The sequence below is a fragment of the Harpia harpyja genome, chromosome 10, assembly GCF_026419915.1.
Source record: "Harpia harpyja isolate bHarHar1 chromosome 10, bHarHar1 primary haplotype, whole genome shotgun sequence".
Taxonomy (NCBI): domain Eukaryota; kingdom Metazoa; phylum Chordata; class Aves; order Accipitriformes; family Accipitridae; genus Harpia; species Harpia harpyja.
The window spans coordinates 31,315,281-31,340,469 of NC_068949.1; the positions used below are offsets into that span (position 1 = coordinate 31,315,281).

The window sequence follows — 25,189 nt, forward strand, 5'->3', positions numbered from 1 at the left end:
ATTATGCGGAGTGTCTAACAAATTGCTTATGCTGCTATAATTGGATTACAACAGCCGCTTGCTCCCACCGGTAAGATTAGGCAAGTAGGACTCCTGCCGATCTCTGAGCGTTAGCAGTAATTTTATTTGCCTTGCCTCTCTCTTTCCTAACAACATGCCTCTTTCCCTGCCAGCTGTCTGCTGAAAAGGCACAGGCTTGTTCCTTGGCCCTAACAATGCAATTACAGCCCTGCAGATCGCACTGTTTGTGCATTAAGTACAGAGCCAAAACGAGGCGAATTGATCGTTTGACTTTTGGAGGAGCCATGTGATCTCTGCGTGCGGGTGATCCGGCATGCATCAGTGGGCAATGCTGCAGTACACGCCTGACGATGAACTTGCTTCACATTAGTTGCCCTCCCCTGTCCGCTCCTAACAGCAAAGACGTTGGAGCCTACCCCACGTTAACCCCCATGGGTCTACAAAAATGGGCTCATTTTTAAAGGCTCTCTTGCAAGGCTAAACTCAGAACTCTGCCTTCTGAAATGTGACATTTGGCCACACCAATGGCTTCCCTGCAGTGGGCTACACTATGAAATGATTATTCCAGCATTTCACACCACAAGCTAACACAGGAATTGGACATGTATTTCAAACAACTTTTTCAGTTCTTGCATTTGAAAAATACTGAAAACATATCTAGTTAATGTCATGTTAATGGTATTTGTATTCTCTACCATCTGAGGGTGCTGCCACTGCAGGTGACTACTTAAGAAGCGATGCTTCTCATCAGGTTTGCCACCATTCACCACTAAAGCTACCAATGATTTGGATTCCAAACTGTTTCACATTTCCAGCACAAAAGATCCTAAAGTACTTTGTAAGTGCAAGACCAGTTCGTTTCATAACTCTTACCCTGGTGAACACTCCTTACAAGTTTAATGTGACAGGACTTGAATGAAGACATCCAGGCTGTAATTCTTTATGCAGAGTATCAATCACCAAACCAGCAAACACTTGGGGTGGAACTACAGCATGTGACACTACACAGAATACACTTGCAGGGGAATTTTGATTAAGGATGCCAGGTCAAGTTCTAAATTTTAGAAGATTTCTATTACATCTTCACTGCCTGTATACTGAGAGGACCCCAGGATGATTCAGTTCAGAAGGGACCTCAGGTGTTCTCCAGCCCAACCTCCTGCTCAAAGCAGGGTGCGCTATGAGGTCAGACCAGGTAGCTCAGGGCTTCATCTAGCCTGGTCCTGAAAACCTCGAAGGATGGAGGCTGCAGAACCTCTGCAAGCAACCTGTTCCAGTTGACTGTCATCACCACGACAAAGTTTTTCCTTAGAACCAGTCAAACCTGAGAAGGAGTTTCTAAGATCTGTGTGGGAGCCCTTCCAGTATTTACTGAACTCAACTTCACAGGTAACTCAATTTGCTTTCTTGATATTCCAAATCCAGGGCTCCAAAAAGTAGAAACATCTCCATCGAGTTGACTGAACTTTGGAAATGATTCTTCATATCAAGATTTTGCATATTACCTGACTGACCATCCTTACTGCAGAGCTTTGAGAACTGATCTCCAGAACACACTTAGACACCCTCAGCTATAAAGCAATTTATGAGTTAACTATTATACTACTATTTCTTCGAAGTCTCTTTTGCATTTAAAAAAACTCAAGTGTAATTCTTTTTTAATTCATGGCTTCATTGACATGCAAAGTCATTTTGGGTGGTAAGAGAAGCAGAAACTACAACCACTCCACAGTGTTTGTGTAACTGAAGACTAAAGAAGCCTGTTTACATGTAGTTTAGCACTCAAAAGAAACTCTGAACAGCTGAAATGCCTTATAAATAGCTCAGACCCAGAGGAAGTGCAAACGTCTGCATTGTGAATTGTAGATCTTAATTACAGACAATGGCTGGTACAGCAAGTAGCACGAAAAAAAAAAAGTGAAACAGTTGCACTGTTCATGGTTGGCAATAATTCTTCAGGAAAATATTTACTATCAATCAGTTATGAGAAAAGGGACTCTGCGCTCATAAAACAGCACGTTGCTTCTCATACCAGGACCATTTTGCTTCAGCATAATCTGAATTTAAACAGCTTGTTTCCTGCGGATATAATTTTGGAAATAAATAAAACAAGTCTATCAAAATCTGGAGAATGTGTATGGTGGGGGGGGGGGGGGGGGCAGGAATATCACATTTCTTTCTCAGTCATTTGCGAAGCAGTTATTAGACTGAGGGGAAGCTAAAGCATAAAAACTGTCTTGACCTTAAAAAAAAAATTTAAAAATGTGAAACCCTCCATTAAGATAAAAGTAGACATACTACTAAGAAAGGAAGATCATTATTAGGTCAAAGCTTTTAGCTAAACCTCCGATGCTGCCTTCTACTTGTGTTGTCTAAATACTGAGAATTCACAGTTTCAAAGCACCTTTTGAACATTAAGCAATCCCAGCAATGTCCCTGCAACACCTGCCATTCACACAACCCTCTTTTTACAGAGAGGATACCTACAACAGAAGGATAAAATGACATGCTTAAATCTCTATTAGCCAGTGGCTGAGGCAGTGTTTATCCAGTTTGCAACAGCCTCAAAAACTGTCATCCCAGAGAAAGGTATATCCAAGCTACAAAAGGGGACACACTGCTACTGAGGGGTTTGGAGCTGGAAGCATGTCCATGGACAGCCCCTCTGCATCATTACACAGAAGCTTAATACTAAAAATTAAGGTATGGAAGAAAATACTTTCTCCTTAAAACAGTGGAAAGAATATCAGGAAACAATGTAGCTAGTCAAGTAATATTTGTTCATGATTAAATTGCTCTAATTTCATCTCAAGGACTGGAAAGTCTTCAAAAGCACTGGAAAACTATGCATTATCTGAAGATATACCGACTCGGTGTATCACAGCAGAACTCTGAGTTGGTTGTGTTGTTCATGCAAAGTAAATGCAGGGACACTCTCAGGAAAGAGAAGCCATCAATCTGTGACATAAAGGGACTTGAGAGTACAAGAGGGACACTCTTTAGATCAATTTGTCCTACTGCCAACTGGAACACTGAGCCTGGAACCCTAAATGTTTGCTTATTAAAGAGTACTTGTGGTTTCTCCTTTGAATTCATATAAAAATTCTGAGCTCAATGTTATTATTGTGCAGACTATTTTTATTCTAAAAATTCGGAAGTAGCGATGCAGAAAGAACTGACAAAGGCAGGCAGATTTCAATTACCAGCTACTTCCACCACTCCTTGCTTTAGCTGAATCATCCTCGAATGTAAAATGTGTAGCTATAGCTAAATAACACTATGCATCTTTGAAAGAAAATTTCACATAGTGTACTTGAAGTGCCAAGCCCTGTTCTGTGTTTCCAGAATTGAGCAGAACAGAGCTCTGTCCTCCTGTACGCTACAAACAGCTTGCCTAGCAGGCAGAACATCACTACATGCTTAAGCAGGACTTTTCATCCAAGAGTCAAAAAAGCATCATACAGTTAAATTTCACAACATTTCTGCACGGAGAGTATTATTGATTCCCTTTTTGATGAGGAGCAAGAAAAGCCATCATGGCCACAGAGAATAAAATCACAGTGCTAAAAACAAAGGGTATAAACCCTTTCTGAATTTCTAGTTCAATCCTGTAACCACTGCTGCATGCACATTTAAAAGTATGATGAACAGCAATCAAAGATTCCCTGTAAGACACAACATGCTTAAAAGACCCCAAGAAGTCCCTTGGTTTGCTGTGACCTTAAAAAGCAGGACCAGTTATCACATGTGGGTAGCAAGGAGTGGCCTGAAACAGAAGTCTAATTTTTCAAGGGTGGTGTGCGTGACCGTATTTTTCTTCCTCCAATTTCACTTAGATAAAGATACAGGCAGAGACCCTCTCCCAGCTGCTGCTGAGTTCAGAACTCAGTAGAAACCTGGGGATGCTGTATGCCATTTAGAAGGTGTCTTTGTGCTGTCTCTGGCAGGTACGCCGTAGGGTATCTATCTCTGGCACACGTAGGAAAGAATTCAATGTGCAAAATGAAACTGAGAATAGTTCTTTATATAGCAGATAGAGACAAACTGGAACTGGCTGCAGGAGTTAATAAACAGTAAAGACCTATCTAATGAATGCAGGAAATGGGTATTGACTGTAGAACTCTGTGAAATCAGTTGTAGACCAGTCTCTTGCTGGGAAAGAAAAGAGCACTTTGAATCAAAAGGGTATTTCCATGATCCAGGGAAACGCAAAATCTAATGGACTCCGAGCGAACAGCAAAACTTAAAGCTAATACAGCCCACATTATGAAAGGGTGAAAAGATAAGACCTCTGTTTGCAAACAGGGATATATATAATCCATCCAAGCAAAGACTCAGCCAAGGTAACTGGAGACACACCAGAGCATCACTTATCGCAGAGCAAATACAAAGTGTGAACGTCACCACAGAAAGTAAGTCGTCCCGGGTGCAGAACAGAAGAGAAACTTGTTTGCACACCCAGGAGCATCACAAGAATCCTAGTGACATACCAAATGCCAGGGGATTTTTAACTGTGCCCCTCTCTAATTGAGGATGAAGCACACACCAACACCATTATCTGGCCTGAAGATACTGGCTTACAAAATATGGAACAAACAATAGGAACAGATGCTCATTTGGCCAGATTTCAATAAGCCTCATTAAACCCAAACACCCTGTCCTTGCAGCTCAGGTTCATGCTACATTTCTACCTTATTTAAGCACCTAGCACCAATTCCTGAGAAAGTTGTCCACTTGTGGTTGCACACCAGTAGTATCATAAAAAGAAATCCTCTCACAGGCATTTTTCGGTTTCTAAAGAGACAAACAGGAGGAGTTTATATATATGTGTGTGTGTGTACACACATATATAAAAACAATTAGAGATTGCATTTCCTTTTTAAAGACATTAGGTTAAATATACATCAGACTTGTTGATCGCTCAAAGCCAATGGACAAAAAGATGCCAAAAGATTAACAGAAAAACACTTGAGGACAGAAGAGAATTGATGTTACAGATCACAGAGGTGATATCTGTGCATCACAATATATAATTTTTAATTTAAAATCCAACCTCTTCAGTCAAAACATGCGCACACTTGAAAAAAATTCTACTGCTCCTTATTTGCTTCTACCCAAATATGCCCAAGTCTCAAAAACAGAGTTTCAGAGGACAAATACCAGAAAAGCAGGGCTAAGAATATACAAAGATTCATCAGAACATGATACTCTAGTTTAATTTTTAAATGTCTGAATAAAACTATAAAATCCATACGTTTGCAAAAGCCCCTGAGCACGTGGCTACACAGGCAGCATGACATCGTATAGAAAACTGGGCAGACAAGGTTTCCTAACAAACACAGACTTCCTTGAGTGGTCAAAAAGACAGCAGCCCTATGCTACTTTCCATACTTGAAAATGTATATCTGTTTATAATATACTTCTTTTCCCTCTGTTTTAGAAAGAATGCCAGTTGTTAAGTTGGTAATTTACATCTGGATGTCCTGTACAGAAGCACATTCACAAGAGAGCTTGATGGATGGACAGTGCTTCAATCTTGAAAAAAAGATATGTCAATATTGATGTGTGTGGCCTCAAGGGAAATTGCATTTCATTCTTTGAATAAACTTTAGAAACATCAAGCACACAATCAGTAAATAGCATTAATACAGTCTTAGCAGAGCACAATTTTCTTTTTTGCAAGTAAGTGCAGAATCAGAAATTCTGTTTTCAGAAAAACTATCGCGTCTTGTAGACTGACTGACACATCTGACAAGCCTGTGATAATGTTGACTCTGCCTCCCAGTTAGGGCTGATACTACACTGCAGAATCAGAAAAGGCAAATCATGATTTCCAAAGTAATCTTTTTTGTCTTTCACTGCCAGTTTAAAAAAAAAAATTGAAAACCCTACAAAACTTTTGGAAAAGTGCTGCAGATAAAGAACCCGCAGTTATACTTTCCAGTACTCATCCTCTTCACAAAACATTTTAAAGTCCAAGGCTGTAAGACACATCAATCATGGAGGATAAAACTCGCCATGTGCATAAGGCTAGAAGTCCTCTGAACTCCTTAAATCCCACTTAAGCCCTTCACCTAGGGAACATTTAACAGTTGTGCCATTTGCTTATGCCATCACTAAGCCATCTGCATTTAGCTAACTGGATTTATAAATGCTTCAACACTTCTGGAATTTGAAAGAGAAGTTTTCTTAGAACCTATTTCATTTTGGTTTGTAGCTGGGAAAGCAAAGCAAAGTAGTACAAGAGCCAGGCAAGCTAGTACTAGAGAAATTATATCCCCAGAAAAGTCCTTATGTTTTTTACATGTATATATATGTTTTTTCATATATATGTATGTGTGTGTGTGACAGCAGATTGTCCTACAGCATATGTACATATATATTGTCCTACAGCATACAGAGACAGAATACCTAAAAATATATGCTTTTTCATCTCCAGGGTGATGGTTTAAATTCACCCTCAATAACATGAAACAAGTCTTGCTGTTCCTGCCTTGAGCCCTACCCACACATCTTACCATGATCCCACTGAAAACATAATTTTAGGAGTTTATTATTTGGGGCATTAGGATGTTAAAGGTATGTCATTTCATTTACAAGAGGCATCACTTAAATTCGCTGTAGTTCTTGCACATCCTTGCTCCTTAGTAAGATGATCAGGTCAAACAAGATGCTATAAAGCTATAAAGATGCGGTTGAATGGGTTTACTCTAGTTAGCTTGCTGTGAGCTGCTTCATGGCATCAGAATGATGCTGTATGACGATATAATTCAGTCAGCACTGCTCTGGCACCTTGCTTAAAGAGTTTCACCCTACTTTGTATCATAAAGCACCTTAGGAAGCAGTGTGCAATACCAGTCATCTTGAGTTAAGAATGGAGGTGTTGGTATTAAATATTAGTACTTTGTACGAAGATTGGTAGCTTCTCTCGGAAGCGCTTCTCCAGTGGAAGGTAACCTGGCCTGTCAAGCACAGTTTATGAGTGCTAAGCCACCTACAAGCACCATGACAAACTTTTATGATGGCCAATTCCCTGACAGGAATCAAAAGTAATGGGACATCCAAATTTCACCAGCAAAATCCCAGCAAAGATTTAGCTGGGAAATTATCTTAAAGGTCAATACAAAAGTGGCCCCGAAGGGACAAGGCACCTTTAACAACCATTCAAGTATGAAAAAAAAGGACTTCAAGAAGATCAAGGAATAAATAACCGAAAGAGAAAACAGGCTTTCGAGTGGTCAGGTTTGTGGTGACAGAGGAGCAACAAAATGCCAGCTGGTTTCGGTAACAGATGGCTGTGTGCACTGATCTGTCCTGCATGTCCATTCTAAACTTCCTTTCAGTGGAAATACGAAGCTTACACAAGGCTAAACGCAACCTTCGCACAGCCTTTCTTTACATATTGCGTCACGGTTCAAATGTTTTCCATTCACAAACAGCCCTACATGTAAGTTGTTTTACTCTAGTTACATTGAATTTTAAGAAAAGAGGGTGGCTAATGGCACCTCATCTTTTCCAATCACATTCAAGGAAGGACTTTTCTCTGACAGGCAAATATATATATCTTCTTACCATTCTAACCGCCACATCTCCCTCCTCGCTTTCCCTTAAATACAGCATTCACTGTATTTTAATAGGAAGGTCTTTCTTTTTGCACCCCCTCTCTGGTAGCGAAGAAAGGGAACCATGATACAAAGAGCTCTCATGCAGTATTTTTAGCATGTATCTGGACATTTATCATTTGAAGTTGCCACAGCTAATTACATGGCAGGCATAGGTCATCCCACTGGAAAAGCCTATTACTTGTATAGCAGAATGAACCCTTCAATCCTAGATAGCTCAGGACTCAAATAATCCTTTCCAACAGAGAAAAACAGCAAGTCTGAAATCTCTACACTGAAGGACAGAAAAGCCTACCCAAAATATTGCTTTCTGTTTAAATATTTTTTTCTAACTGTAATTTTTAACACGAACTTTTCTTTGATTAACAATGAACAATCTGCTAAAAACCCCTCAAAACCAAAGCTGTTCTCTTACTTACTTTGGCCACACAATTTTCAGTCTTCATAGCAGTGCTTCCTAGACATACTGTTTCCTGGTTTAAGCACAGTCTGGCACAGCTGTTGTAGGTCTGCAGAAAGATTAAAATGGTTATCAATAGAAGAACACGATTTTCTTTCAGGCACCACATTTTTGGCACAGGAACCCACAACAACTCTACTATATTTCCTTTTTCCTAAGGTATAAACATTTCGAACCAAAATAAACTAGTTTACAGCAAAAGCCTATGTTCAGGGCATGCATGTCCTCTGAGAAGCTATGTACAATTTTATAGTTCTGAGATACGAAGAAAAAAAAAAAGACTTTTCTCCTCTTTTCCTTTGAAAAAGGAAAAAAAAATCTGACCTCAGTCATTCGGTCTTTCACAAAATGCTGCATAACCGAACAACTAAAGCAAGGTGATTTCTACGCACTAGTTATCACAGTGTATGGCAAATGTTAATAAATGTCGCCTGTCTTTTTCAGGTAAAAATACATGGGGACAGTACAAACGTTATAATCAGAAAGGAGCAAATGCAGGCATCTCACCTGTTGTATTTAACCTTCCCAATTTTGGAAAGCTTTTTCTTTTAAAGTAGAATGTCTTTTTTCTTTAACTCATACACTGTCCTGCCCAGGGGACCCCCTCAGCTGGGGCTGCAGACTTGGGAGTCTTTGCAGAACACATCACTCATAGTCCCTCCCTTTTTTAAGGACAGCATATGAACAGTACTTATGAACTGTGCCTAAAATTATACTTTGGTTGATTTGGCTATTTAAACTAAGATGCCTGAAGAACTCAGGATTTTCTAATGGAGGCTACACACACACACACACACACTTTGAACACCTTTTTAATTACTACTTGACTAAGCTCACATTTGCTAGTAGGAGTAAGAGTATAGCAGCACCTAAGAGCTCTAGTACTGGATTAACACCCCAATGCCTGTCACCATTTACAGAAAACTGCTCCCAAGTAAAAGTGGCAGCCCAAAAGCAAGCACAAAACTTGCTTTGATGCAAGAGTAGTAAGTGGACCACAGAGAAGATGTTGCTACCTCAGATAGTTGTGTGGGGAAAACCCAAGAAGCATGTTGAAAGAGAATGAAATTAAACTTGCTACAAAGACATTTCCAAAAGCACTAAGTAAAACATACTAACATTCATGATATTTTTAAGATTGCCTTAAGGGGAGGACGCACAAAGATTTGTAGTGAACTGTCTGTCAGTTCTCTCCCTGTAATATTAGCTGGCAATCTCTGAAGATCCTTCTTTCAGGGCTTGCTACGGATTTCTATTTGTTTCATTTGAAACTAATTCAAGCCCAAACCTGCCACAGGTTACAAAACCTGCAGGCAACACTGGCGTGCTAGGGCCTCCTAAACCTCTCCCTCTGCTCCAAAGCTACGTCACCAGAGCCAGATTCCCTCAGCACCAAGCACCAACAAATGATCTCCCCTTTTTGCCCTTCTGCCACAGGCCTGATTGCACAAGACGTAGTCAGTAGCAACACACAAACCAGCAGAGGAACATATTGCAAAGGACATCAGAGGCAAGAATGCAAAGAGATTAAAAAGGGGATATGCTGAGCGATAAGAGATGATGTCCACAAACCCAGTGCTCCTAACAGTCTCCAGCTCAGGGGGATGGTAAGCACCAACTGATGGGAACTGAGTGTTCACAATCAGTTTATAACATTATTCACCTAAGTTCTTATGATCCTCATTAAACACTCCTTACTGCCCACCATGGGAAATCAGTGTACTGGCTCGCGTGGATCCGTACTGGTCCAGCACAGTACAGACACTCTTGGGGAAATTCAGGAAATCACAGTCCTTTCCACCTTACTTCCTTACACACCCCCTTTAAAGTTCACCATGAAACAGAAACAAAAAGGAGTACAGAAGCCCTATCTTCTCCATTGCTTTAGCAGTTCATGTTTTCTCAGTGAGCTCTCCAAGCAGAAAACAACCAGTGACAGACAGGAATGTAGAATATCCTGGCTCCAGCAGATCTCCTTACAAGTCATAACATTGATATCTGCTGTGACTAGCAGCCAGCTAGCAATTTCTGACTCTGGATCCAGAAGGAGAAACTGAAAAATTCAAACACACGAATCCTTTCAAAGTGCCGTGAAGATGAACAGAGTGCATCTTTCAGCAGGGGAGGTTCAGATTCAAACCGGGATTAGGCCACAAGCAAACAGAAGTCTCATGGACTCAACTTAGCCTCTTGCAAATATTTGCCAACATCATAAAACCATCACTCTGGTATGCACAGAACCTTCTCCTCAGAAGAAAGATCAGAATGGCATAAACTACTATAAATTGTGGTTTAGATGTAGCGGCCCAACTGGTGGACAGAAAGTTGACACCATCTGCTTTGCACTGGCATTCAGACAATACCATGCAAACTTCATTTTATAAACATTGTGTTAGTTAAATTCAATCACATTATAAAGGTGAAAAACCATTAAGAGTTGATAAGTTTCTTTGTTCAGTATTTACATTTGTAATTTAACCCATTTATCATAAATCTGTGATTTCTTTCATTTCCAATTTAATTCCTAAAATTCCAGTAGCAGTATTTCTGCACAACTTATTTGCTGCATACTGTAAATTTTATGGGGAGCCCTGACTCAAAGAAAGCTACTACTAACTCCACTTTGCAGATGAAAAGCTCAGCCACATAAAACATTTACTGAAAGCAACATGGAAGCCTGTGGCTCCATGGACTGAACCAGGAACCAAACTCAGATCTTGTCGGTCTTCTTCCTCCCAAGACAAGTACGCACAAACCTTGGTAGCAAGCCAGCTTTTTAAAAGCCAGGCTTAAACAGGCTTTCTCTCACATTTACCAATGAGTAAGAGTAGACAATCCAAATACACAATGTGAAAGACTATATGCTAAATGTGAAAACCCTAGAACTTTCTGAGAAGGAAGGAAGCTCACTATGGCACTATTCAAAAGTTGTGTGCATGTCAGAATGTAGATACAAATAATTATTCCAATGTACTGCTTAATTTTTATTACTTTCATCTGCACAGTACACCTCAGCGTGAACAGCACCAACTGAACTTCCGGCGTAACTTGTTCATCAAATCCCACGATACCAGGACTAGTGACACTTGATGGAACTAGAATAGTATAAATTTAAAGCAGATAAAATGAAACACTTCTTCACACAGCAGGCAGTGAACTTCTGGTGCTTGCTGCCCAGGACACTGTGGAGAGAAACAACATCAGCAAGTGGAAAAAGTGATTAAACGAACTCCTGGACAGCAGGTCCATAGAGGACTCGGCAGAGATATCCCCCGGACATCCCTAGTACAGTGGTAGATGCTGCAGGAGCAGGAGGGGAACAGAGCAGCCAGAGCCGTTTGCTCTCATTCAACAGCATCTTGCACTGACAGTGCTGGAGTCAGCACTGGATGAGCCAACTCTGGGTCTTCCCATGCTATCAATACCTCTCCGCCCTTTGACAACATGCCAACAATACTTAAATTCCTCCTTCCCAACCTTTTCAGCCACAGAAAGGAGAGAACAACATGCTTTTACTGTGAGAATCAACTTTTACACAGTAATTTTATTACGTAAAGATCTATGTAAGTGCCAAATTACCAGATGACCATTTAGTCCTTTGGCAGCTCTTTCTCAATAGAAGTAGTGGGGAAAAAAAGAAAATTCACAGGAGTATGTATAATGGATTCAACCCATCAGGATGCAGATTTGAGAATAAAACATACAGTGATCTTCAGTTTGACAGCCATTACTATGTTTGCAAAGTTACAAAGTTCTTCTGTTCTTATTTTCACATTCTCACAGAAGAATGCATTATTAGCCTTGTGGGATGAATAAAAAGGGTAAAGAAGATTCATGTGCATGTTCTACAATATGTTTAAAAAAGTTTAAAGCAAAAACTCAGGAGAAAGCCTAGTTCTCCCTTAAAGTCCAGGGGGAAAAAGAGGTAATGTCACTCTACTTAATAGGTCTTGATGGAAAGGTGTTGATAATGTTGCAAAGAAGCTGCATTTGGCTCATGAAGTCAAGTCGTAAGAAGCTGGGAGAATATATTGTGAAGGTAGTACTATATGGTTGCCTTATATTGTTTCTCTGTAGGCAGCAGTTACTGGCTACTGTGAGACACAAGATTACTGCTGGACATGGAGATTTGATTTCATCTGATATTGTCATATTTGTGTTTGTACACTAACAGTTACTAGTGAATAGACCTAACTGAAAGCAGAATTAATGTCCTATCATCAGGTAATAATGCAGAGCCCTACATTTTAGGTGAAACATTTGATGGTGTCTCATGCTACACTGCAACATCAGAGTAGCTCCTTTCATTTGTTCCGATGCCTGTGGGAACACTTGACTAACCTGGAAGAAAACCAAGAAAATCAAAACCAGAACGAAGCCTCAGAAAAGCAAATTTCTCAAGCTCACCTTTAAAGCTCAACCCTTTTGCGAATCTCATCTAATTTGCACCAAAACTGTTCAAGTTTCTCCTCACCTTTCGTCAAGATAAGAGGTTTCTTCACCAAGGAAAAGCAGTGTGAAATGGTAGCCTGGTTCAACACCACAGGCAGACAGCTTTGCGTTGGAGTGCTTTAATATGTTTTTATATTGCATATAAAGCATGCAAACATAAACCAGTTTGTTGAAAACTACTCTCTTTGTGGAAGCTGGCTGTAATTCTGAACAAGTTTTCAATTTTCACACTGCTGCTAGGGTAAAACATTTTAAAGAGTTTAATTTTTACAGTGGCTTCAATGACACGAGATTATCTAACAAAGTAATGGTTAATCAATAGAGGGTTTAGTTGTCAGGTGAAACATATAACACACTAAAAGGGATTGATTGCAAGGCTCCTCCTTATTTACTGGGAGGTATATATTTAAAATGACACAAACTTGTTACCAAGCTGCATTCCTTTAACCTTGCAAAAGCCGTTTGAGAAGAGTGTTAAGCAGCCCTATAGCAAAACAAGCTCTAATGAAAAAAAAAAAAAAAACCCTACAAATATATGGGAGCACCAAATCATGTCAGAAGCAGGGAAACCACAAAGCTGTATTCACTCTCAGCCAAACGCTTAAAATGCCACAGAGACACTAGACTATGGTTCACTAAAGATAGAGCTGTATCTGATCTCATTCCATAAGTGTCTTTGGTTACATTTTTCTTTTTAAAGAAAGTATGATCCTGCTCTTTGACACAAACACATAAACATTTCTACTCTTGTCCGCATAGCTCTGGACAAACAGAAGGCCTGAAGCCTCGAACCCCAGGCAGAACTCTGTGTGTGTGTGTGTGTACACGCACGCGTGCAGCTTTTCTGCCAACTGAAATCCATTTCTTCAGCCATTTATTCCGAGAATCCCCAGTCCCTGAGCAAAACTCCACTTTTTAATAGAAGCTGCAACCCAGGAGTTCAATAAGATTTCCCCCCCCAATAGTTAATAATTACATGATTTATCAGAGAAAGATAACACTAATAAAAACACAGCAAAAAGACAAAACCCATACCCTCTCTTCAAGTCATTTTCAGGGAAAAGATTATTAAACTGTTCTTTTTGAACAAGGGCTTTTGTAGCTAAGCACAAATTGCCAAACAGTTAGAAAAAAAGTTATTAGACTCAGAAGAATTCAGCAGAAGTGGGAAGTTATATAAACAAATCACTCCAGCAGATTTGGAAAGATCGCTTTCATCTTACTTAGAGTCTTAGGAGACTTGCATTAATTACCCTTTAAAGGTCTTTCACATGGACTATTTAAAATAAATGCAATTTATTTATTTATTTCAAATGAGGTGCTTCTTCTGACAGAATTAAGTAATCTCAACAAATTTAAAAACGTTTTTATGAACAGGTAATTAAAAAGAAGACTAGAATTAAGTCAGGCTGTAAGACATTACCCAGGATTCACCACAATTATTTTCTTAAGATGAAATTTTTGTTATCCCTAGCCCAGCCTTGGGAAGGGTAGTCTCCACGGAAGGTCGTAAGACGAAATAAAGACTAGCCAAACAAAAAACTAGATAATTTACAGGATTTTCCCTAAAGCACAGTTTGTCATATTGCAATTACACCTTGCCGACTGTGAAAGCCAGAGTCCTTAATATTGCCACTAGAGGGAAGACGTGTCTCAACACATGGCAATGGTAGTTGGGGAGTGGGTTTTCTTGAGCAATTACCATAACAAAGCTCCCTTGGCTGTGTGTACCTTCTAATTACTCAGTACAATTAAAATGACTTACCTAAAACAAACAGGAAAAAAAAAAAAAAAAAAAGGCCCCTAAAACAAAAAACCTCAAGACAATACAAACAAAAAGCCTTACACCAATCTGGCTGTTATCTGAAATTACATTAAAGCTGAAGATCTTTTTTCCTCATCCATCAATGCACGGGGCGGGGGGGGGGGGGGAACAAAAAAAGAGTATGCCACAATGCCCGAACACCACGGGGTTGTTCAGCAATGTAAAAGCATTAAAACAAACAAAAACAAAGAGCAAGGAGAACTAGATCTCTTGTTAAAGAAAAGAAGAAAAAAAAAAGAAAAAGGAAGTGTTGTGGTATTTAGCCATCTGGTAGCTGCTTGAAAACAAATTGTCCTCAAAAGAGTAGAAATACAGTATGTCTTCTCTCAGTTCACTGGCTTATGAATCAGACTTTTTTTTTTTTTTTTTTTTTAAATACAGGCATGGTAACGTTAGACTTCTGTGCTGCTGCTGCTTTCACTTCCCTCTTGTCCCACTGTGCAAAGATAGCCGTGGTCATTCCCATCAGATCCGGTTATTCCAACTTGGATGCATTATTCACAGTCTTTTGGGATACATCTTGTTGGGCCTATTGTTCAGGATCCCTCAGGATTTTTTTTTTCCTGACAGCTACTTGCTGATTTTTAAACCCTTAAATCTTTCATTTTATAAGGCACATCATTAAGGGAAGATGGCAGCCAAGTGATTTTTCTTTCCATTGACAATTTGTGACATTTTTCCAGCAGTGTGCAAGGTGTTGAAAACCTGGCAGCTGTTACCTCCCGGGATGAAGCTCCTTTTTTATCCTCCCTTGACAGTTTAACTCAATGGGTCAGCACCTTTAAAGACTGCAAAGTACCACTGAAGTGGATGGAGGCTTGAATTACTGCTCCCTCCCTAATCAATGTAAACCCTCACTGCAGGTGAAACTCTTCATCTATAGAGGTGCATGGGGGAGGAAAATGTAAGGCCCTGAGCCAGATGGTTTTCATCTTGTTTTTTAAAGAAGAAAGGAACAAGCTAACAAGGGGACAGCTACTTTGTTAGCTTCTTGGCCTCTCTCATGGCTTTGGATCCCCAGGGTTCCAGCCACACAAGAGAAAGAATACAGAAAAACATAAACACTTAAAGAAATATAACTAAGGGGCTGGCAACATGCTGCTTTCAAAGAGTTGAGAGCCCTGTTCAGCGCTTTATTTATCACTGCCCACGTTCTTCGGATGGTAAGTGGACATAGACACAAAGGGCAGGGGGAGCAGACAACACTTGCAATTTACTCAATTACAGAGGAATGCGGCAATGTGGTGGGGTGACAGATTCCTATTAGCACTAATGCTGAAAGAGCCCAGTGGCCTTTCCGCCACAAGGCGGCATTCCCATTGTAACTTAGACTCCGGCACAACCCGCCTTAGCTAGTTTTTTTAACATGCATTAAGTGTCACTGAGGAATGGAAATTATTTTTTTTCTTGTTGTTTGAGAATAAAGAAAAAAAATTAAACAGAAAGAATAATCTTAAAAGTCAGCCAAAGGATGTACTTCTAGAAATTTCAGGAGGCTTTTCAACCAGCAACTCCTTACGAGCAAGCATTAATAGCATAAAAGATGAGGTAACCAAGAGAACTTTATAGACCAGGTATGTCCTGCCTTGGCCAGCTCTCCAACAGAAGGCAAATTTGAACTGCAGCATCTTCCCCAGAGGGAGGGAGGGAGGGAGGAAAGGAGGGAGAGAGCTGAAGAATGGACCCTCACTCTCTCCCCACTGTGTAACCTTCCTCACCAGTCAAAAAGAGGGCTTCAACTTTGCAGAAATACTTTCAGAGAGGAGAAATATGCCTGGAGAGGAGCCCCAAGCAGCAGTATGAGGCTACCAGCTGGAAGTAAACAGTTGACGGTTGCTACTTTTTTGTCTTTGCTCTACCTTCTTTAACCACTTTCTGCTTCTTATGGTTTGCTTCAGCATCAGCTTTAAACTCTTAAGATCAGACTGTGCCTATTTTAACTTTGAAATAGCGCCTAGAGAATGTTTTAGGTGCTACATGTAATTCTACAAAATTATCTCAAATCTGTAAGAGTGAATTGAGGTAATATTCTGTGCCAAAACGGTAAGAGGAAAAATTCTTGAAAATGCTAAGGGGCCTGTTTGAATGGGGTAACAGACAGGGATTTTTTCCCCCGGACTTCCATCTGGAAGCTTACAGAAAGACAGCAGAGTCCAATATGAGGTTTGCAGGAGGTACGGTGCAGCAGCCTTGCTGCTGCCAGCATTTCCCCACAAGGCACCTTCGCCCACAGACAAACCGCAGCAGCAAAAGGCACTTCATTATTGCTGCACTGAAGAGAAGGGAGGAAGGGTTTTAAACAACCTGCATTGTGCCCGTCTTCTTTAAAAACCAGTGGGGTAATCAAGTTCAGGGCAGCCCCGGACAGCTGCCCTGTGACCTATTCATGTTGACCCCCACTATTCATCACTTTCCTTAGGACTATGAGGGCAAGCTCCCGGGGAGTGACCACCACAATAGACAGATACGAGCCAACAATAATACGGTTCCTGCAAAAAAACCAGATGGCACTGCAATAAATTTACAAATCTGCATTCATGGCTCTGTTAAAGACACCCAGAAGCTAAAAGGCTGGAGGGGCCCCCAGAGAGCTTCCCCTTCCCCATTTCTAAAGGCCATCTCTCTCCCCAAGACTATTGAGCTCATGTTCTTCATAAATGAAGAATGGAGACATAGCCCTTAAAATAACAAATGCCTGACCTAATCAATCTAGCGTTTGGGTTTAACGCTAAATGATAGGCACTGAAAACTAATTATGTTTTTTGGCAAGGAAGTTGAATTAAAATGGAAACACACAGGTTAAAAAGGCACTGAAGCATTTGCGAGTCCCTTTGAAAGGGCGGCACACACACACACACACGCTCACATGCAGAGCTTGAAACAGGAACCTGATTCAATAACTCATGCATTTATTTTTAAAATGAATCAGATTAGTCCCATGTGTGACCTGCCGGTCCATCTGTATGAGCTGGACTTAATGGGCACTCTTCTCACGCTTACTTCAGTTTGAAGTATGAGAGAGATAAATTTAGTTTAATTTTCAACAGATCAAGCTATCCATTTTCCAAATGGACCATCTGGATCAGCCTATTAAAATTAATTTATAACTTTGCAGTGTGAAAATTCGTTTGTTAGCTTAAATAAAGTTGCCAAAAACTTTTGCCACTTGTCATTGTTTTTTCTGAAGTCTGTTTTCATACTATGATTTTCAGTTTACCCCTTCAAAATTTTATTTTGTCTGATCAAGCATTCAACAAGAACTGGACATTTGCATCCTTACTTCAAAATCTGTCATAGCTTAGACCTCTTCACTCTTCCAGCTAACAGTGTCAAGTTCATTGCCTTTTCTGTTTCCTTTCCCAGTGCTAATCTCCATGTCTCTTCTGCCTTGCTGCCCCTCATGCACCTAAGAGCGGCTGTGCCTCCCACTTCCAGAACGCCAAGGAAACAGCTCCACTTGTTAAGACTTCTGAAGACAACCTTTTCCAAGAACCATTTTAATGAACAGAAGAACTCACTACAAGAAAGACATTGAGGTGTTGGAGCATGTCCAAAGAAAACCAACAAAGCTGGTTAAGGGTCTAGAGAACAAGTTCTATGAGGAGCAGCTGAGGGAACTGGGGTTGTTTAGCCTGGAGGAAAGGAGGCTGAGGGGAGACCTTATCGCTCTCTACAGCTACCTGAAAGGAGGTTGTAGCAAGGTGGGAGTTGGTCTCTTCTCCCAAGTGACAAGTGATAGGACAAGAGAAAACAGCCTCAAGTTGCACCAGGGGAGGTTTAGATTGGATATTAGGAAAAATTTCTTCACTGAAAGGGTTATCAAGCATTGGAAAAAGCTGCCCAGGGAAGTGGTAGAGTCACCATCCCTGGAGGTATTTAAAAGACGTGTAGATGTGGTGCTTAGAGACATGGTTTAGTGGTGGACTTGGCAGTGTTAGGTTAACGGTTGGATTCAATGATCTTAAAGGTCTTTTCCAACCTAAATGACTCTATGATTCTATGAATTTATTCCTCCTAGTAAGAGGTCCATAGCACTGAGCAATGGGGGTCTTCAGCCCCTGCTTACAACTTCAGATGCTTAAGTAACCATTACACCTTCTTATTACCTCCACCTTCTGGTATGTCTGTTCCACAAACCCACCTGATAAAACATTTATGGCTAAGGCTCTGTACCAGCACAGCAAACAAGGCAAGAAAAGGTAATGCAACTTTACTTAAACTTGTCAGCAGCTGAACATGTCAAGACATCATACTTCCCCTGAAGTGGTCTGATGCACCTCACTAATTTTCTAAAACTAATCAAAAAGTACTAAATCTGTGGACACTTCCACTGGAAAGACCATTTAAGTAAACAGACTTCTCCTCTACCCACATACACACGTTCAATTCTTCTGTGCATGTAGGTCCATGTTCCCTAATAATGAAATTTTAACAGTGGTGTCTTAAGGGAGGGACAGAAAATACAAAACTGCACACTCAATAATTACCAAGTTAGCATCTTTCCACTAAGGTACTAGCACTGAATTCGGCACTTTTTGTGTATTACTGCTTTGACAGCATTTGCAGGTCAGATCTTTTTGGTTTTACAAAGTATGGATAGATGTAAGACAGGGTAGCCACTCCGCATACCTTCCTGTTGGAGATGCAGATCTTTCCAGTAAGTATCACTCTACTCATTGATGAGTACCTGGGCACATGGCTGCATGTGTGTCTCATTTCTGCACCTAGAGTTGGAAAACTTCCCACTGCTTCTTGTCCATCACTAATAGAGTAGTGGAACAATCCAAGCTTCCAAAATGCTCTGGCAGCTTCCATTTATGCCAATGTAAAGAACCAAAAATTCCTTCTACCACAGGTAAAATACCACAGTCAAACACCTCCTATGATCTAGACAAGAGGACACTTGCTTTAAGACTACAGCTTGAACTTATCCACAAACACTGTTCCCAACACAAAAGGCCCCAGATAGCAATCTGAAGACCCAAGGATTTTGTCCTGCATTTGTCACTGTAGAAACTGGACACAAAGACGGAGGCTGATACAACATCTCAACAACATCCTGAAACATAGCTAACCATCTTTGTCATAAACAATGTTCATGTGAATTACTTCCAATATGAAATATTTGGATGGTACAAGTGGGGTTTTAGGTGTATTCTTGATATCTAGGCACGTTGGTTATGATGAACTGTAGGCCTTTGTGAAAGACAGCTTTACCTGGACACTAAGAATACTTCTGCAGATATCTCTTACTGAACCTTTTCCTGTTGAACCTGAAGGCTTGCCATCAATAAGATAACTCTTAAGATGAAAAAAACAGTTTTTCTGGTGTGCCAGGCACCTTGTTGGCTGTCCTGGGGATATGCAGTAGGGACCTGGTGACTTTGCCCTCTTTCTCTAGCTCTCTTTGTTTGTTGCTGAATGCCAGAAACATTTTAATTATGGTATAACATATTTAATCAATTCTACAAAGTAATATTTCCCAGCAATATCTGGGACCTCACTCATTATCCTAGCATATTGTCTCCTGTTTAAAAGACTTATGTGGACTACATCTGTTAGATAGACCTGTCTTAGCCACGTGTAGTCCTTCACATGACACCTACTCCCACAAAAATCAAACACTCCTAACACAATACATTGTTTAAAAAAAAAAAAAGACAAAACCAAAGAAACCAACCACCCCAAACCCCAACTTTAAGCACAAACATGCTATATCAAAAAGATATTCCTTCCCTTACCATAGTTTTGACCCACAATTCCTCTTGGAAATAGCAGCAGTGGGGCAGTGTATTACCACACTATTCCTCTGCCCGAGACTGCTCCTGTAGCAGAATGCAGAAAGAAATGTGCCAATACCTCAGCTGTTGCAATGCGTGGCCTGGGGTATTCACTTAAGTCACCTTCATTAATGGTTTTACTCTGATACACCAGGCAACAAATTTGGGCAGCTGAGGCATGGACATATTTTTGCTTCTGCTGCCTGAAGGTTGCAGTAGGGAGAAAGAGCAAGGTGCTATGCGAAACAGGATCTGAAATCACTAAAACCAACTTAAATCCCCCAGAAATCACAAGCCAGACCCCTTTTGTTGACCATGGGGATTAAAAAAGTGATTCTTTTGAACTGGTAAGAAATTTGCTTTACTGTATATAAAAAGCAAAAAGATTATGTTTTATCAGCTCGCCCTTTCTCCTTTCTACCCATTAGTAATTTATGCGAGTATAGAAGAAACAAAATCAGGTAATTTTTCAGATTATTAACCTGGACATCACCTCCAAGAAAATTTACCTTCAAGGGTAATGAAAAGCTTAATTGTTCTAGAAGACTTTGAGATTCTTGAATGCATGATCTGAAGCAAGGCAAAATATACTACAAACAAGACAGGAACAATTACAGAAGAAAAGGCTGAAAAGGTGTTGATGAACACTAAATGGAGAAAGGTAAAACTAGAGAGTCGAAGCTGACTGCACTATACAGAAATCTAGATTTCCTTAGAAAGGTTTAGCTTTCAGGAGAGTTTGATGACTCTATGTGTCTGATTTTCCTGGGTACAATGTGACTTGCTGAGACTTCAAAGGAGAAAAGAGAGGGTTTCCATGAGGACAAGTCAGACTTCAGCTTCCAAAAGCATTTAAGGATTCAAATAGCTGGAAAGTTTTATTGCATTTTTAAAGAGACTGATCACATACCTGTCTAAGTGAATTCTTCTCGGGAATGATCTTCCTAGGGGGCTCATCATTATTACAGTCTTCTCTCTCAGAGGAGTTCTGTGAAAGAAAGTAAGCTTTAATTCAGTTCTTATCCCTAATATTACTCTGTGAGGAAAAAAGAAACAGAGTATTTGTACTACACAGGCGGTAGTATTTTACGCATACATATACTGGAGGCTAACTTGTACTTTTAAGCCAAATAGCTTGTTATGGCAGAGAAAGAATTTCTCCCCCTCAACGCAACAATGCACCACTGTGCAGGTATCTACTGAAGAAGTTTGTGCTTTTGAGATTTATTCTGAAACTACCAATGAGGGCCACTTTGAAAAGCTGAAATAGTGGTTGGATCAGCACGGCAACACCAGTGCTCCTCAACACCCCAGAATAACTATTTAAAACAGTGGAACCTATTGAAAACAAAAGGTTGTTAATGGGTGCAACCGTTGTTCTCTGTGCCCCTATGCTTTTAATCTGCCTAACAATTATTAATTGCACTGAGTTTGCTTAGCTGCCAAAAATCATAGAGAAATAATGATAGAGCTAAATTCTGGTGAAAGAGGTTGTCAGGATATCCTTCAAAAAAAAAAAATAATAGTTGCGTAGGTAGTGTATGATATCATGGCTATGTTTTGCACTCCTGCCCCCGACTCTACATACACGTAGAATTTCTAGAAAGACTGATGCTCCAAAAGTTAAGCTGCCACCTCCAAAAAAAGAGCATTAGTAAGACAAGAGAAGGTGGACAAGAAGAAATACAGAGGCTTTTCCAGCACGAGTAAGAAAGACCACCAGCAGACTTTTGTCCTGTTAACCTCATGATTAAAACCAATTATTACTTGCTTCAGAGTAAAGACAAGCTATAGTTTACCTCAGGACATGCACAGTCAAACATTTGATTAAAAACTTCTGGGTACGTGGTGGGAATCCGGTCCGCACTGCCAAAGTCATCTACTCTGGAGGACAGCATTCCTTTGCACAGGTTCCGCCACCACATTGACAATGACAGCCAGCTTTGGGGGAATCCCACACACACATCTAAAATCAGTTTGATCACCACAGTATTCGTAGCCCTAGGCCACATTCCCACGCATTCAGTAGTGAGCAACTAAACAGGTTTTAAAGAGATACAGAAAAACTGCTTAGGGAGAGCTCTGCCAGGAAAAGGGTGGTTTTCCAGTTACTTGCAGACAAGCTCAGGAGCGTGTATTTTAAGGCAGAAGTTTGCATTCTGTACCTCTCCCCCGTCGTCCCCCAAATAACCTGTACTTTGCTGAGCAGGGCTCTGCCCAGTTTCTCGCAGAGCCAGCTTCCAGCCCAACACCTCAGGAGACAGAACTGGCATCTGTTGGCAACGGCAGAGCTGGACCCTGTGAACAGCCAGCATGGCACAGCAGGGCTAGCAGAAAGCAAGCGGGCTGCGAGAAGCCATCAGAAGAGCCGTGTGCTCATGTACCCACTGCAGTGCTCCATGATCAGGCACCGTCTAGGCAGCTGAGGTTTGCTCATCTGGTGAAGGGTAAGAAAAGGCACAGCCAGGAGGTAGGGCAGAGGTAGAAGCTGTTTGCTGAGAAACGGCAGATATGGGGGGTGGGGGGGAACACAACAGGAAAAAAAACCCACTTGGGATGTCATCAACTGGTCAGGAGGATTCTGTGTAAATCAAGGCTTGCAGACCAACTAGTGATTTGGGTTTGTTGTTTTTTTCAAACAAGATACAGAACCCGCAAGGCACCATGACATCTGGGATGCTGTAACCAGGGTTTTATAATGGAAATCAATCCTAAACAGGCCTGATAAATCGCTGTAAGAGGCCAGCTTTTAAAAGTTTTCATATGAGGTCTCAGCCAGGACCAAGTTATTACATTAAATCCAGCTTAGAAAGGACTGTGATCATAAAAACATACAAGCTAGAATCATGTATCTCCAAAAAGGAAGGTCAGACATTAAAGCTGCTCTTTTCTGCTTGTGAAATACAGTTTAGTAAGCGGTTAATTCAAGTAAGGATTTTAATTTTTGCACTTTTGAGAAACAGACCAAGAGCAAGAAACGTAAGAATCTGAGGTGAATTACTACACATTTCCAGGAAATGCATTTTGTTGGGGGGGCCGGGGGGTGGTGAGGGCATTGTTTACTATTTCTGGATGCTTTTTCAACATCCACCCCCTTCCCTATGAGAAGTGCCAAAACGATCTCCCCTTCCAAATAACCTTTCTATGACAGTGAAATCTTACATTCTTCTCGCCTTTCAAAGCCATTAAGGATCCTCCCTCAAAATACATCCAAAAGCAGGAAAATCAATGCTGCTGATGAACTGTCAGCCCTTATTTTGAAATTTCTAGTTACTGCAAAGCATGAAGTTATCTACTTTTTCTTTAAGCTGAGCATCTAATTTTAAGAGCAAGCAGAGGACCATTTTGCATTCATTATCTTTATAGGTGGCAAGGCTAAGAGGTTGGCTGAACAAAGACCAGACAAAGACTGCCAAGTGCATATGGTGGTTCACAGCTTGGCGTCTCACCATTCTACAGCACCAACACAGCAGCTCCGATAGCAGACTATTAAAGAGGAGCGCTGCTCATGCACTTTTGTCGGCAAGTAAGTTACGCTTGGTGAAGACAGAATGACTGGAAAGCATTACACTTAAGAAAAAGCACAGATGTTTATAACTCCCGCTCATTTCTCAGGAATAGGAAATCCATCAATCCAGGTGCAGGTACAAGACCCTGCATACTTCAGGACTAACTGTAGCTGTGTGGAAGTGAATTTCACTTGACAGGGCAACACTTAGCCATGGCCATGGGAAGGGCATAATGTAATCGACTGAAATGGTACATCTATATATTTCTCCTTGCTGAACAAGGTGGGAGGAGGGATAAACATGTGCGAGGTCAGAATAAGGTTTGCTTCAGCAGGACTTCAGTGATGCTCTCCGCCGCAAGAGAGGCAGACAAAGGGAGGAACCGCTCTGAGCACCCTCTCGTGGTTACTGAAATGCACATCTCGGGCACAGACCTGGAAAGAAGCACTTGCTATCCAGACGGTAAAATTGGGTGTACTCACTGGGAATATTAAAGATCTGCAGCAACTGTACTTGATACGATGAAAGTTGTTAGGGCGAAAGAAGTGAAGAAAACCAGTGCATACAGAAGCTGAAAAGCCATACAAACTCCCTTCCATCAGGGAAAATTTTTAAATCCCACAGGCAAGCCTTCCTTCATAGACTAAAGCCAGACTAGGCAAAAGTGTTTGCACTTGCATGCAGGAGTCTCTCCTTTTGACCAAATACAAGCAAGATAAGATGAGAAGTGCTGACGTCTCCAAAGCACAAACTGATCAATATTGGTGAGATAAATACTGCCCCCCCCACCTTTCCACAGACACGTAAAATTTTTTTTTTTTATTATTATTTGCCCAAGGTCACACAACGACAGTGGAAGCGTTAGGAAGAGAAGCCACAAAACCCAAGCTCATAGTTCTTGTAACCTTCAAAATGTCTCTCTAGCAGAAGGTTCCTGTAAAGGGGCTCTGCCCTCCATAGCTCATTTTTCCTAAAATGGCTACTGTCTGTAACGAGATCCTTTTAAATCTGATTTGCATTTAAAACTTCAGCCTGTAATTAACAGAATATAACTCCATGGCAGGTTGTCTTAAAGACCACTACAAAATTATTACTATTTAACTCTCCCCATGAAGCCTCCTCCACCACTAAACACAACATGCTACAATGCATACGAAATCCCTAGACTGAAGCGTTTGACGGGAGATGACATGCAGTATTTTGTGTACACAGCCCAGCAAAACACTGCTGGGAATGAGATATAATACACAGAGAAATGCACTCCCAGGGACTACCAATTGGGCAGAACTACCTTTAGTACCGCCTCGCTCGTCGTGGTGGAAATCAAACCCCTGCCAACTGAGGGAGGCTTTCTTTGGTGCTGTTCTGCCCTGCACTAATTATAAAAGAGTACAGACGCAGCCTTTTTCCAAGCGTGGGGAGGTGGGGGTGGGGGAAAAGTGTGTGTCTATGCGAAGAGCACAACTATTTTTTATGCTTTCAAATTCTTAATCCTGTTTGGAGCTGTCAGTGGGGGTTAA

At 40.8% G+C, this 25,189-nt stretch overlaps 1 protein-coding gene across 10 annotated transcripts in view; it reads right to left on the minus strand.

Annotated features, from left to right (window-relative positions):
- The window catches only part of BTRC (beta-transducin repeat containing E3 ubiquitin protein ligase), a 124,818-nt gene that overhangs the window by 54,422 nt on the left and 45,207 nt on the right, over positions 1–25,189 (minus strand). For 5 of the 10 annotated variants that reach the window (XM_052798403.1, XM_052798398.1, XM_052798401.1 and 2 more), the window contains 2 exons: positions 21,071–21,148; positions 8,063–8,152 (listed from right to left, as the gene is read on the minus strand). In XM_052798403.1, coding sequence (XP_052654363.1) covers positions 8,063–8,152; positions 21,071–21,148 — 168 coding nt within the window. The remainder of the gene's footprint in view (positions 1–8,062; positions 8,153–21,070; positions 21,149–25,189) is intronic. The other 5 variants (XM_052798405.1, XM_052798402.1, XM_052798399.1 and 2 more) reach the window with 2 other exon arrangements.